General features: G+C 41.1%; 1 protein-coding gene across 4 annotated transcripts in view; it reads right to left on the bottom strand.

Moving 5' to 3' along the window:
• The window catches only part of LOC117455135 (ephrin type-A receptor 7-like), a 179,895-nt gene that overhangs the window by 65,182 nt on the left and 99,077 nt on the right, over positions 1-15,636 (bottom strand). For all 4 annotated transcript variants that reach the window (XM_034094517.1, XM_034094518.1, XM_034094519.1 and 1 more), the window contains exons 4-5: positions 6,389-6,544; positions 195-524 (exon numbers count right to left, since the gene is read on the bottom strand). In XM_034094517.1, the coding sequence (XP_033950408.1) occupies positions 195-524; positions 6,389-6,544 (486 nt within the window). The remainder of the gene's footprint in view (positions 1-194; positions 525-6,388; positions 6,545-15,636) is intronic.

Below are 15,636 nucleotides of genomic sequence, written 5' to 3'. Positions count from 1 at the left end.
GTTGGGTTTGTCCTAAGTACATCCTCTTCATCTTTTGTTTTTTTCTTAAATGCAGTGTGACCTCATTCTTGCTCAGCTGTTTTCCGGAGTGTGCAGGCTTGTAAATGTGAAATGCCCTTTCCTCGCACATGCTGTCATGCGAGTGAATGTGTGTAGCGTGTGTGGTTGTTTTTAAAGGTCAAAGTGGGACTTACCTGGCAGGCTTGTGGACACGTTGACCTGGGTGGAGAAGCGCTTGTTGGGCAGCAGCTCTGACACTCCGTTCAAGGCTTCGACAGTGAAGGTGTAGTTGGTGTTGGGGAGGAGATTGACCAGGGTCACCGTCCTCTCCGTCAGCCCCACCTGCTGAGGGACGAAGCCCACACTCGTCCCACACGGCTCACACTGCCTCCCAACGCATCGCCGGCACCCCACGCTGTAGGTCAGGTCCACCCTGCCGCCTGTGTCCGAGGGTGCGGCCCACTCTAAGATCAGTGTGGACTGCTTCAGGGTGTACACCAAGTCTCTAGGCGGGGAGGGGGGCCCTGGAGAGTAAGACAATTGCATTTTGGATTATTACAACAATCCCTGTAGCCATTGAGAACAAAAAAAGGCACACAGAGAAAAAGAGGGCACTGTATTCCAGAGATGGCAAAAGTACACACATCCTTTACTCAAGTAGAAGTACAGATACTCGTGTTTAAAAATACTCTGGTAAAAGTAAAAGTACTGACTAAACTTCTTTACTCAAGTAAAAGTAAAAAGGTATGGGCTTCGAAATGTACTTAAGTAAAAAATATCTGTTTTGAAGAGTACCTGACCTCCCTTTATATTAATAGAACACTAATATCATTGTTAGCTAATGAATGTTTCCATGAACGGCAACATGACAACGTTTTCATTGGTCGCTCTTCTTTAGAGACGACCAGGAAGTGATGGATACACGGATCGTGTTCAAATCAATAGGCACGCAATGACTCTAAATAATAATGATCACGCCACCAACTGCAGATTAAAACTAAACTAACAAACCTGTTGTGAAAATGTAAGAAGTAGAAAGTACAGGTATTTGTGTTAAAAATGTAAAAAGTAAAAGTAAAAAGTCGTCAGAAAAATATGTAGTGGAGAAAAGTACTGATACCAGAAAAATGTACTTAAGTACAGTAACAAAGTATTTGTATTCCAAATACCCACCTCTGCTGTATTCTCTCTTTTAAAAACATCAATAATTAATCAAACACGTCCTCGCTTCTGAATTTGTTATGCAGGAATTGAAGAGGATTTTACATTTTATTTAATCATGGCATGCCGATTATACACCCCGGAGCGATCATAGCAGCAGTATTCTGTGCTCTGAAATATTGCACTCTTCTTGTTATCCACTTATTGTGATGAAATATAAAGGTGTGGGTGGGCATTCATGGAAAAGGGCTTGATAATATGGTAAATGAAAGCAATAACATGTTCACATGAAACAAAGTTACCTGCATGAAAAGAGAATGCTCAAACATTTTCACATGACTGTTGGACTGAGGGCATTGGGTATTATGATCATTGGCTCAGTGTGCACATCATGTGACAATACGTGTTCATCCAGGATATGATGAGGATATGATGATAAGAAACAATTGGTTTGATGAAAACCATTTGACCCTCGTGGGTAAAGGCAATTCAACATGTGCAGTTGTTGCTACGATGATTACTTAAATCTTTGATTTGGATCAAAGAGGGATTATTGATGATGCAGAAAGAGAAAAGCACTTAGATGCAGTTCATATGTTTGGATGACCTACAATGACTTTACCCTTTGTGTATCTGCATGAATACCACATGTTCCCATAACCTAGTGACATTGACAGTGCTGCGTGGAACCAATCCTTCACTCACCAGAAGTACATAAAGGTGAGGTACCATGACAAAGGTATGATTTGATAGGAGGGTTGTGATATACCACATGCATCACGGAAGATAAAACGGGACAATAAAAGTGTGTTACTGGATTATACCGGAGTTATCAAGGCCAATGAATCCAGACTTTGCTTTAAATTCAACCACATGTGACAAAAAAAATCTACAATTTTAATATACAGCCAGTATTAAAAAGGGCTGAAAAAGTAAGGCTAAACTACTTGGTCTCATCACTAAATCAGTGTCCTGCCTGTCCTGTGCCTTTTGCTCCAGGTCCCGACACATGCACCCTGAATAGCGCTAGGTCCATTAAAGGCCATGAATTTTGTATGTGTTCCTGTATGCATGTGCATGTGCTGTGTAATGAATAAGTGATGGTGTGCAGCTCTGGGCGTGGCGTCACACACCACAGCTCACACACACACATGGAGCACAGAGTTGCATAAGCCCGGAGAGCAGTCGGCGTGTGAACACACACACATTTGACGTAGACACAGCTGGGCCTTTCATTCACATCCATGTAGTTTCATTCTTTCTTGGCCTTTTTTTCTCTTGAAGTTTCCCTTTTTTCTCTCATCATCCTCAAAATGAGTAATTTAAAACCTTACCTACACAGCGCTCTTGGTTTCTCTCAACTCTCCATCTGTCTCTGTACCCCCCTCCCCTGTCTACTTATGACTCATTGACTCCCTGTCGAATGCTGCTCCAACATAATGAATCAAATCTAAGAAAATGAAATCTTGATGTTGTATTCACAATATTTCCAATAAAGTCTATAAAGAGCCTAGATGTATGCATTGCCCTGAAGAAAGGTTGAAGATTTCCGTGACTCATGATATGACTCCACTATTGGACTCCGTTGTCCATGAGGGACAGTACAAATAAGGTATCAACTAAAGAAGGGCATTTAAATGAAAAATACTATTATAATTATAGAGTTACAAAATAGTTTTAGGATGTAATTCAACTTCTAGTTTCAGTAGCACAACTTCTAGAGGGCTTTTCAAGGGTATAATTGACATCTAAAAACGTTTCCATATCTTAGTCTATGGCCAAATGGCACCATGTTACGGTCACTAAAGTCGTTACTATTGGCCGCTTTGTCAAATTGGCGTACAGTCTGGGGCTGTAGCTCAGGGCGGCAATCTCAGGTAGGAAAAGTGACGCAATGCGAAAATCAGTTAAACTTGCATTCTCTCTGATTTCCAGCAGGAGGCGACTCCTCTGGTCGAAAAAACAAGATCAGGTAGGTAGAAGTCTATGAGAAAATTACCTCACTTCTTTCTTTATTTTATTACTTCAGTTCACATTGTAAACATGATTGTAAGTTATCAGTCCCTCAAGATGTAGTTTAAAGACTTCTTCAACACAGCATGACATATATATTTTTTCAAGTTATAAATAAAAAGGTAAAAAAGACAATGAAGCAGTGTCTGTTTTTGGGCTTGGTTACTTTGAGATTCACAGGCTGCTACCACAACGTTGTCCGCTCTGAGTACCCTTTCACGTTGTGTTTTGACTTGTTGATAGCTTATTGTAATATTTTGGTTGCCCAAAAATGTCTTACTCAGCATTTGGTTTTACCTCCTCTAGCCATTATGTCACATCTGGTTGCACCGAACAATATGGCGTACACCAAAAACAAAGAATGGCAACATCTGCACTTCAAATCACACAAACCAATGGCTTACGTTGAAGTGATTATGTCCAATTTATAATAACGTTTTTGATTGTAAATATGTTTAGGATGTTCTGAAGCAGATACAATACTTGTTGTTTTACACTGCTGCTCTACTGTATGGCTCACTTAATTCTGAATTCATGCATTTCTTTACGTGAGGCATTATTATATGTCTGTAAAATGTAATCTTCTTAAATGTTTTATGTGAGGGACTGCGGATGGAAATGAGCTCAAAGCTAAATCTAGCACTCTTACGCTTGACACATTTGAATGTTTTAAGTGTTCATTACTGTGCATTTTGCCTGCTAAATAAACGATTGAAATAAATTATGCAACTTTATTCTTTTTACTGGAAGTCATTGGTTTTCAAAAATCCATTTTCAGACTTGCACATTGACAAAGAACATGCATTACTTGAACATATTTCTTTTACATACATTCCTGTCAGCGGCAGTTCCACTCTGCCAAACATGAATACAAATAAATATTTCTCTATCCCAAGTGGGGCATTTCTTTCCACTGTGTCCATAGAATAACTCTTCAATGCCACTACCACATATTTAAATGTTCTGTAATGCAACATTTTTGAATATATTACAGGATTAGTAAAGGAATGTAGAGCTAATCATTTTAAAAAGACAGCAGTGACTTCTTACTGTGTTAAACAAAGTAGGCTATTGTAGGCATGAATGGCAAAGGGATAGGGTTAATGAACTACTTATCTAATTGCTAAGATAAGGTATACATATCAAACTTCATTAATCTGGCTAAATATACTTTTTTCTTTTATTCCTATAGTTCTAGATTCATCCGGCTGTCTCTATCTCTCTCCTTCTCCTGGGTACCATGCGGTGGATTAGCCGAATCTGGGGAAGATCATAATTACCGAATCAATAGTGTAATTAAGGTGGTCATTAGGCGGCTATAAATGTTATCGCACCGGGATCAGAGAGCTCAGCGATCAATATTGTAATCACACCCCCTCCATCGCCGTTACCATATAAGCTAGTATGACCACACACACGCATGCACACACCAGTGAACGTACACAAACATGCACGCACAGACCTTGTGACCCCACGGGTTTTACTGTCCTCAGCACTCACGGTCCATAGAGCCCATTATTCCTCCATCTAATTACTAAGCCATATCAATACGCTGTGTAGAAATCAATAGGGCTTCCCTGTACGGTCTTTGTCTTATTGGCCTTGTAGTGCATCTTTATTGGAGGAGAAGGGTATCGGTATGTGAGAAGAGGTGTGCAAAAGGTAATAGGTGAGGGATGAATGGAGAATGCGGAGACAGTGGGGATCAGATCATGGGATTTGTCCCTCGAGGATAAAGGGATGAGATTTCAGTTTGACAGAGGAAAGAAATTAGGGGTGATAACGCGCATGGACAAAGCCGATGAAGAGGAAGGGAAATGTGAAGAGGCAGTTAATAGAAAGAGGAATGATGAGTGGCCAAGATAAGGAGAAAGACATAAAGAAAGGAGTGGAATGTTGATCAGGGGTCAAAAAGGGAAAAGTGGAGGGGGGTAGGAAAAAAATGGTGTGGTCCGGTATAGAGGTAGATAATGGATGTTTAGCAGAAAATGGATCTGTAATGTCGGGATAAAAGGTGGAGAGAATGTACAAGGTCAAGTTAAAAGATGGGGACATTGGGTTGATGGGCTCTCTGGAGGAATACATATGTTAGGGGAGACTGTATAAGGGGTGAAAGATGGGTGGGGGGTAAAAAGGGATAAAGGTTAAAAGGCAGGAAAACTGTATGAAGTGGACGGAGACATAATGTGTGTATATCATTAGGCGCAGGTGGGGAGGGGGGAAAGCCCATCTTTAGACAAAAGATAATGTGTACTATTAAAAGGATCCTTTCTCTCACTTTTAGAACAACAAGGATTGGATTTAACTGACATCTTTAACATTTACAAAGTCTAATAAGTCAAATAAATCCCTCAAAAATATATCCCTTTTAATCTTTTTTTCAAACAAGACAGCAAATGTAGTGTTTAACTAACACTTTAAATGAGCAATATGAAGGAAAACAATGATGTTTGTTCAAAGATACATGTTCTTTGATCTTAAAAGAAAACCTCTTTGAAAGACTCACAACTTTATAATCAGAAAAGCAGCACAAGACACGTCTCTAGCTGTGGGACAGCTTCCTGGGATGATTAAAAGAAACATCTGACATGTTTTTGGATGGATTTTTCTACATGAAAGGAATTCAATTCTAGAGGAGGTGAAGGAGAGGTGAAGGTTGGGGGAGATGAGACATGGAAATGGGGTGATGAGGAGGAGCTGGGGATGGGAGGATGAGGATATGTGGCGAGACAGACTGGGGAAAGGGGCGCAGGTCAGACGGAGAATAGGTGATGAGATGAAAAAAAAGGGAGGTGGATAAAAGGATTTGGGGTGAAGGACGGGTAAAAGCGGTCTTTGAAGGATAAAGAGGCAAACAGCAAGGGCAGGAGAGTGATAATGATTGGCTCACATGAAATCAACATGAAATTGCTCACTTAATGCAAAAAGGAAAGGATACAGTGTGTGAGTGATATGGTGTGGAAGTAAGGTCTACATACACACCAGTGGCGAACCGGCAGGGCCTTCAAGGTATTCAGAGAATACCTTGAAACACTCAGATAAATCAAACAAAAAAATCTATTTAATTATATAAATAAAATGTTATAAAATGTAAATAGAATGAATAAACGAGAATCGTATCTGCGGCGGCGGTGTGTGTGTGTGTCTACAGAAAGTCCAGTTGTGATAGACACGGTTCGCCACTGATACACACAAACAAAAATAATCGTATTACTTGTGCAGGCGGCTGAGGGCGTGTCCAGCGGGGTTCGGAAGTGGTCCTCCTCACACACACACTCCACCGATCCTTCCTCCTCTGCCTTGCTGTTGGCCGGGCAGGGGAAACACTCCTGCTGCCTGGAGGACATCTTGTAGGATCCATGGGGACACGCTGGGAAAAAACACAGATATATAATTCATTAGATATGTCAGAGAAATGGATATCACATTGAGAGTAATATTTTAACAGCATGAACGCAATTCCCACTGTGTTGTGGAGAAGGAGTTTGAAACCGAGATATTCTCCAGAGAGAAAAATAAAAAGTTGTTCTTTCAATTTGTGAGAGAAAGAAATAGGATTGAATGGAGAGAACAAATTGAAAGCAACTGAGTTTAGAGGCAAGTAGAGAAGAGATACAATATATGATTAGAGGGGTAAAGTAGAGAGATGGGCTAAATCCGTCTGACAAACACAATTCTAACATTACGTGTGATCAGTGGCCCGGGAACATCGCATCAAAGCCTGCTACTTGAACCAGCAAAGAAAAACAAGCCAAACCAATGCGCAGGCACGCAACTGCAAAACCCCCTTAACTTCATTTTGTTTTCCGCATTTCCAACTTTATTTGCTAGCTTTAAAAAATGTCTCCCTCTCCAGTCATTGCAAGACGAACAGGTGGGAATGCGGGCGATAGTGATAAGCAGTCATGACCTTACATGAGCATCACACCAGAATACAAACTATATCACAGTAGCTTATGTGTGACAACGGGCAGGTTATTTTACACTATGATTCTATGCAGTTTCATGTTCCACTAGCCGTGCCTTTGTAATGGGTGTGAAATCAGGCCGCCAGCTACCGCTCAATACTTTGTTCTTCTTTCTCAGACTATACTAAACAGCAGATCTACATTATAAGCTCTGGTATGCTCAATATTCCACTTTCTTTCTTTCATTTTTCCGTTTTGATATTCTCCCTAAATATCTAAATACCCCCGATCAGTTTATTTTTCATCTCTGCTTTGCATTCTACCTTTCTCCGCACATTTCCCATCTCTGTCTATTTCCTGAATTCAACTCAACTCTATTATGCTCCAAACAGCTCCCTTTTCCAAACATGAACCCAACTGATATTAAAAAGGCACTCACAGCTCATATAGAGCCTGTATCCACTCAACAATAGTACTCCATTGGACAGTGTACAGTTAACGCAACATGTTAAGCAAGTTTACAATTGTCACGGCTGCTGCTGCTGCTGTCTGCTCGTTAACCTGTCTGGGATTGTTTTCAGCTGTGTATGTTATATGTATATGAGATGTGCCGTTGCCCGGACGCCATTGGATGCCAGTTTCCTGTCCCTCCTCCGGTAGGCGTGACCGAAGATCTGGATTGGAGCAGGTCGGGCCCGACTCACCAATCCCTGCCCACACCTTCCGTGGACTCTTACAAGAGTGTGTGCATCTCAGTTAACAGGAGAGATCTGTGTCAGACGGCTCTCGGTGCTCTCCTTACGTTCTGTGTAGCTCTGTGCTAGTTCTGCTACTGTGTGTGTGTGTGTGTGTGTGTGTGTGTGTGTGTGTGTGTGTGTGTGTGTGTGTGTGTGTGTGTGTGTGTGTGTGTGTGTGTGTGTGTGTGTGTGTGTGTGTGTGTGTGTGTGTGTGTGTGTGTGTGTGTGTGTGTGTGTGTGTGTGTGTGTGTGTGTGTGTGTGTGTGTGTGTGTGTGTGTGTGTGTGTGTGTGTGTGTGTGTGTGTGTGTGTGTGTGATGGCGTCGAACATGTGCGAGACGCCTCACTATTTTAGCCTTAAGTGCGCTATGACTGTGATCATCTGTGGCCTTCGTTTTGTGTAGCGTTATTTTGAACAGATAGCTGCTTTTAAGAGCCTGTATTTTTGGTTATATCATCTTTATTTTGAGTTTATTATTCAAATCAACCTCTTACCAAGAACACCTGGTTTCGTGTTGCTTCCCTTTTACCCTAAGCGAGCTGGGGACGTAACAACAATGCATTTTGTTGTCCACAAAGTGACAATTTGCTGGTTTATTAGGTGACAAGGCACAATGAAGTGTTGTGTTACAAGAACATGATAGATGAGGCAGTGCTGAAGACTCCTAAAACACACAATCAATGTTGTTCCCCTGTGTGAGGACACTAGAGAGCCCTCTCGCTTTTGGAAGCTTACCAAAAATAAGGCTGAGATTGTTTAATGAAGTCGAGACAAACAATTAAAACAATCAATACCAATGAGTTGTCCCTACTGACTGGCTAATGTCAGCAACTAAGACGCATACGTTATTAGCTGATGTTAGCAATGGGAGCTACTTCTGCAACCAGCCCTTCAAGAGAGCAACAGCAATATTTGAAATAGTGATAGAATGTAAGGTGTGAGCACAGATTTAGAGGTCTTGAGAGTTGTGTGGGTAAAGATGCTAGAGCTCCTCTCCCTCCACTGGCACTGTGTCACACTAGAAAACAAGTATGCAGAAAGAAGACGATGGTCCTGTCTGCGAGACAGCCAAGTTGAGGTACACACAGCAGGTGCAAAGACAACACAAAGCTGCTGTCCCTAAATTATTTTTGGCCTATGAACGTTCATCAAGAGGAGGAGTGTCTGTTATACCGCCTCTTTAACTCAGCCACTTTTACTCCAAACGCGCGTGAAAGGCCTGCCATCACATATCGATTAGCAGGCCTCGTCAGCCTCTCCTGGCTCAGACTAGAGTAAGTGAGTGTGTTTTACTGCGCCCGTGTACGTGTGTGTTTCCCTGTGAGTTGCAGGCTGTAAAAACCTTGTAATCGACTTTCTAATGTCTGTCATTACAAAGAGAAAAGCCTCTTGCTTTCAGCTCACAGCACAGCCAAGCATGGGGACATAACAGAAACACACACACACACACACTCCCTGTCAGGCAGCACTGGAGTAGACTCTCTTTGTTCCTGAGCGTGCTGCCACTATCCATCCCTCACCACGCCAAGGACATCAAGCGTGAATAGCAGCCGAATCAAGGCCAAATTATGCATAGATCTATGAGAACAGAAATGGGTTTTGCATTCTCTACCTATCATGCTTAAAAGCAAGCTAGCCATAGTGGTGTTTGGCTGCAGATGTGACTTATCTCTTCAATTCAGCGTGGACACACATTTAGCCAGCCCACCTTGGAAATGTGTGTCTAATGATAGGGTGTACTATCAAGACAATATGTGCGGCTCGGATAACAAAAGGAGCTGGCTTTGCGAGCTGCCCATCATTCTCCACAGCATGGGATCATGGGACGCCAGCAGCCGATGCCAGGGAAGGTCACGTCAGTCAAAATGGGCCGGAGACACCTGCCGATGGGAGAATGTAAGAATCTCCAAAATGCATCCAACGGCAGAACCAAAAAAGAAAATGCTTGTAAGGGAGACCACTCCAATCATTACAAGACTGTTTCTTCTTTCACTTTTGATTGCCAAGGTGTACAAGTTAAACAGGAAGTGAGAAAGGGGGGATGGTTTGAGAAATAGAGAGACAGAAGGAGACTGCCAGGACAGCTGGCAAACCAACTGATCAATTTGTCCGATGTGCCAAGAGGGAGCCTCGATTAAATAGAACATGTTAGCACGCGTACACATACACACACATACAGACAACTTTATTCAAGGTGCAATAATATAGATATGCAGCGACATGCCAAGTCCTACTGTATAAGGAGGAGAGTGTGGGGATTTTGGGAGGGGGTGAGGGGTTGAGGCAGGAGACCAACTGGTGTGAGAGATATTTAGGAGAAACAGAGACAGACAGATGGTGTGTGAAAGACAGAAAGACGGTAGGATACGCAGTGTACCGAGAGGACATTTTAAACAGGGAGGGAGAATGGACTCCTACAGCTTTACAGAGGCAGTAAACAGATAGGCAGAGACATGTAATGCATACAGATGAGAGGGACAGCGGGAGAGACTAAGGTCATCTTATGTGGGAATATATATATATTTAACAGTAAAGTGTGTAGCATGTATGGTGGCTAAGAGCCTTTGTTGCAGGATAAAACGAGAAATGTGGTATCAATTTAACCAGATAAATGAAGGGAAAATATTCAGGATCAACATGACAGTTCGAGCTATATCCGACAGTTTCACCATCTAAAGAACGGAGCCTAAAAAGGCCAAATAATCCACATTTCAATGAGCTCACAAATTACTTTAATAGACTTTTGTCTTTAGGGAAGGAATCAATTTATAGTTTGCCCTTCTCTTACTTTCCTCCCTTTTCTTTTCTCTAACCTTAAACATACCCATTAATAAATCATGAGGCACTTAATACAAGGAATGTGAGCAATGAAATGTTGCTGTCAATCCTTGACAGCACACATAATTAATATTAATAACACTAAAAGAGTTTCGCTTCAGACATTTGCTCACACACACACAAATGAACACACACAAAATGATGCCGTTGGCTCCAGTTTTACTCAGGCACCGGTTTGTAATTTCTCGTTTCATTTGTTTTTTTCTGCAGAAGCTTATAAGGCATGTAGGAAGAAAAAGAGGTGATATCATGAAGGAGGGATACAATGGAGAGAGGATGTGTGCCCTCATTCAGATCAGTGCCCTCTGTGGGGCTGATGCTGAATCTGATGCTAATACTTTCAGCTGGTAGGCAGCTTTAACATCCACAAGATGAATTCTCATTACCATCAAACTCTTATGAAGGTCACACACACACACAGACACACACACACACACACACACACACACACACACACACACACACACACACACACACACACACACACACACACACACACACACACACACACACACACACACACACACACACACACACACACACACACACACACACACACACACACACACACACACACACACACACACACACACGTCAGACAAAGGTGGGTTGAGGAAAAATGAGTGATTGGTACATTTTAAGAGTTCAGATTGGGTCAAATTATAAAATGACGAAATTATGAGGTGCCAAGAGGTGTTTGATAGCATTGGACCAGTATACATTTGATTGAACTTGGTAGATTTAAACCCACTAAAACAAAAGTATTTAAAGGTGGGGTAGGTAAGTTTGAGAAACCGGCTCGAGATACACTTTTTGTTATATTCCATGGAATGCTCTTAACATCCCGATAGCAATGAATATCTGAAGTGCTTTGACAAAAGATCCATAAAAAATGGTGGTACTGTAAAAAGCACGACCAATCATTTTAGCCGGCCCGGCTAAAATAACTGGATGTCAGCCTTCCATCTGTGCACAAACTCGTGCCCTCATTGGTCATGTGCGCGTTCGTGTGTGTTGGAGGAGGGGCTAGCGCACTCGAGCTGGTTTTTACAAAATGACCTACCCCACCTTTAAGGCTTGTGGAGGCAGTGTGTGTGTTGCATTATTGGGCAAACAAAAATGATTGTTTTTTCAAGATGTACCTCCTGCAAACCATCCTGCAAAATGCTAAATAGATATTCTCCCTTTCTCTGACATGGCCTGCAAGGACTAACAACACAGGAGACCTTTCTAAATCCTGAAAACAGGGCCAAGGGGAGGGCAGAGGGCAGATTTTCTCTCAGACCACTTAAATTACAATATGCTGAAAGGTTATTAAGGAATAATCAATGACGCCAAAGATATATGGTTCAGCCCAGCTTTAATAATGGGACTTCTGCTGCAGAGAATTGAATTCAAACCACACTGGTCCAGAGCAAAAACGTTTTAAGATATTAACTCCAGCCCAAATGTAGAGTGGATTTAAAGTACCCTGGAGCGTGGGGAAGGAGGCTTATAGAATTGACAGTTTGTATCCACAGACTTGCAGTGGAAATGCTACGAATAAATAGAAAATGCTCCTTCTTCTCCCAAAGAAGAGCTAGTGAAGAACCCTGGTCAACGACATATACAGTTTCCTTTACTGTCAGTGTCAAGTACATCATGGGTAAAATATGATGTGAAGGATTTCTGATATCTGATATTAAAGTGTTATTAAGACTTTAGGTTTTTGTATTTATCACAAGGAAATTAACAAGCGTCAAAGCAACATTTTGACCTTCTGATGATGTTGCTAGAAAAGCCAAGGGATCACTTTTTCTTTCTTTCCGAGGGAAAACATTGTTAAAACACATGTTTACCAAGATGAAAAGTCAAGGGATCATCCTCTGGGGGGCATGACTTATTGAACTGAGATAACAATCCATTGTTTTCTCTTAAAGACACCACCCGGGATCCCTTTAAAAGATAAATGAAGCATATTGGTTCAATATCACATTACAACAGTAATCGGTTTTGGTTTTCGAGTGCTATATGCTCACATTAAGGGACTGATGTAAAAAGCAATTTTGTGCCACTTTCCACCATCTGCTTTTTGAGGACATCCATTTCCTCCTGCGCTACAAGTAGTGTCATAACCTGTTTGTGCGTCGAGTAGCTTTGAAGATATGACCAAGCCCCTGAATTACAGCATAAATCCCTGTTATCGGCTCAAAGTAAAGACCTCATTTAAGTCAACCCACTGACTGGCTGCTGCCTCACAGCGTAATCGGGGGGAAGCTCTGAGCCATGCCATTCAGGTCAACGCTTTGCTTTATCATTGTATTCACTGTTCCACCCTGGTTACCACAGACCGAGAACACAGAACTAACTAATGAACTAGTAACTAGTGAATAATGCTGCCGGGGATATTAATGTCAGCTGCGTTGTGGACACGTCTAATTCGGACAACGTTGAAGGTAGCACGTATGCACAGCGACAGATTTGCACACACACACAAAAGCACATAACGAAATGCACTTGTATGAATTGATGTATATCCCTTGCTTTTTCACGCAGACACATATTCAGACATCACAAAACGGACACCACAAAGAGACCGTTGTGTTACATCACAGCCCCGAAGAGCCAGCTCTGTTCTGTTTGTCTCAGACAGAAGGTGCAGAAAGGAACAGACAGGCAAACAACCCAGACAGACACACACAAATACACATGAACCAGGAGAGGATCAAACACAAAGGAACTCACACTCAGCAGGATTTATAGGAATACATCAAACAAATCCAGACACAAAATCAACTGAGGACTCAGGAAATAAATGAAATACAAGATCAACATCATTTTTTCGGTCCTAAACCAAAGTATTAGGAGAAATCTGAATGTTTTCCTATAAATAAAATAGGAGGAAAAGTCAGAAATGTGCAAATATGAATCCTCTGGGGACCATGAATATGTACAAAATGTCATGGCCATCCATCCAATAGTAGATAATTTGTCCTTAACACAAAACGTGATGTAAATGTAGCCTTGTATTAAAGGTCTCATTTAACCATTAATTAACCATTTAAAGTTACACTTTTTTGTTAAAAATAATCTATAGCAGATTATTTGTAAATATTTGTCTTTACTTTGAGTGTGACCTATCTTATGTATATAGTGTCATGTGGTAAAATGGAACATAAGATATTGCAAACCCATATCAAATGGGATATTAAAATGGTGTGACACATAAAATAAAGAAATAAACTATTTAAGAATATAAAATAAAGAAATGTTCTTTCTCTTATGTGTACACATGGTTAGAACAGACGGAGGGACGGAGGATGCATATGTGTATTTATGAACACACAATGACTGTTATTATACAAAATGGAACATAAACAATCAAATAAGTGAATCGCTGTCTTATCTTCCTGTTTTCGCAGTTTTCTCTTACAGTATACCTCGCTCTGAAGTTCACCTTCCTCCCATCTCATCATCTCAATTAGCTCTTGACCACTATCAGCTCTGCTTCCTGCCAAACACTGCCCAGCCCCCCCCTCCCGTCCCCCTCCTCTATCATGTTTGCGCACTGCCATCCTCCCTCCCTTTTTGTCCATTATTCGCCTTCCCTTCGTTTGCTCCAGCTATCATTTTCGCAGGATTTATCAGAGGCCGTGGAACAAAAGGCTGAGAGCGAACAATTTCAGGATATTATCGCCTCCTCCTCCCTCCTACCCATCTCACAGACACCGAGCACTATGCATTTCAGATATTTAGCTGCTGTTCTTATCTAGAGTCAGCTTCAATAAGCTCACATATTGTTTTGTGGGAGGTCAGCTCATTATGTTTCATTGCATGCCTCCTGCCCAATAACCTGTTTCATGTTTTCATATGCATTTTACAATCTATGCAGCTTTTGAAAGCTCCTTGTGCACCAGTTGATGCGTTTGCTTATGCTATCAGAAATGGTCAGGCCATGGAAGTTCATTTTCTCTGTGAATAATAAGTAACTATGTTGTGATCCTAGTTGTATAGAGTGATATTGAGATATAAAGCGGGAATTGTTGGCAGCAAACCCTTTCAATGTACTTGCTCAGCTGTTAGCCTTAGTGGATTCTGACAAACAGTATTTTTAACATTGCTGTTGCCTAGTCGCGGAGTTTTCAAGAAGTGTTCAAGCAGTATTTTCTTCGTGTACACAACTTTCTGTATCATAACTACAGGCTTATGCGTTTCATTGGAAGGCAGCAAAAGTTACTGCCCGTGTTAGAAATCACTGCCTTGTTAACTAATTAATCACTTCTGAATCATCTCTCATTATCACTGTTTGGTGTCATCGCACAATACTTTTTTGCAACCATCACATGCAACACATTCAATTGTGGGAAATTAATTGTGGAATTGTAAGCAGAAAGTAGTGTACATCCCAGAAAAACTACTCCATTGGTTCCATTGTATGAATTAAAGTTAATATAGCGCACTATATTGTTGATAAGAAATTATTTTCGGCACAAGAAACGACTCTGGTTAGAGACAGCTATTGCTTTTTGATATTACCAGCAATGCTAACTGTTTATGTGCAATCATTCTGTCCTCGAGGGGTCTGTATTATGAATTAACATGGCCATCTTCCTCACATCTTGCAGGTCTCCCTTGAAAAAGAGATCTATGATCTCAATGGGACCAATCTGGATAAATAAAGGTTTGAAATTAAATTAAATGAACTAGATCCTCTCATGGTTTCTGACTGACTACATTTAAAAATAATAAATAAACAGACTTATCATATTCAGTGGCGTTTTTATATGTACAAAAGTGGTGGGGCACAAAAAACTTAGATGTCTATATGTAAGCTTCTGCAGTGATGTGCAGTGAGGTTCATGGCTGGTGAGGCACTGACACTGACTCTTCAGGTATACAAATATTATATTTTGACCTAAATCAAAATATAATATTATTTTCAAAAGCTTTTTTTGTCTGATGCTTCAATTAATTTTAAACAGACAGTTCAACAAAAGGAT

The sequence above is a fragment of the Pseudochaenichthys georgianus genome, chromosome 11 (genome assembly GCF_902827115.2).
Source record: "Pseudochaenichthys georgianus chromosome 11, fPseGeo1.2, whole genome shotgun sequence".
In the NCBI taxonomy this organism is placed as follows: Eukaryota; Metazoa; Chordata; class Actinopteri; order Perciformes; family Channichthyidae; genus Pseudochaenichthys; species Pseudochaenichthys georgianus.
The sequence above is the reverse complement of the archived record's forward strand: the minus strand, read 5'-3'. Positions and strand labels throughout refer to the sequence as shown.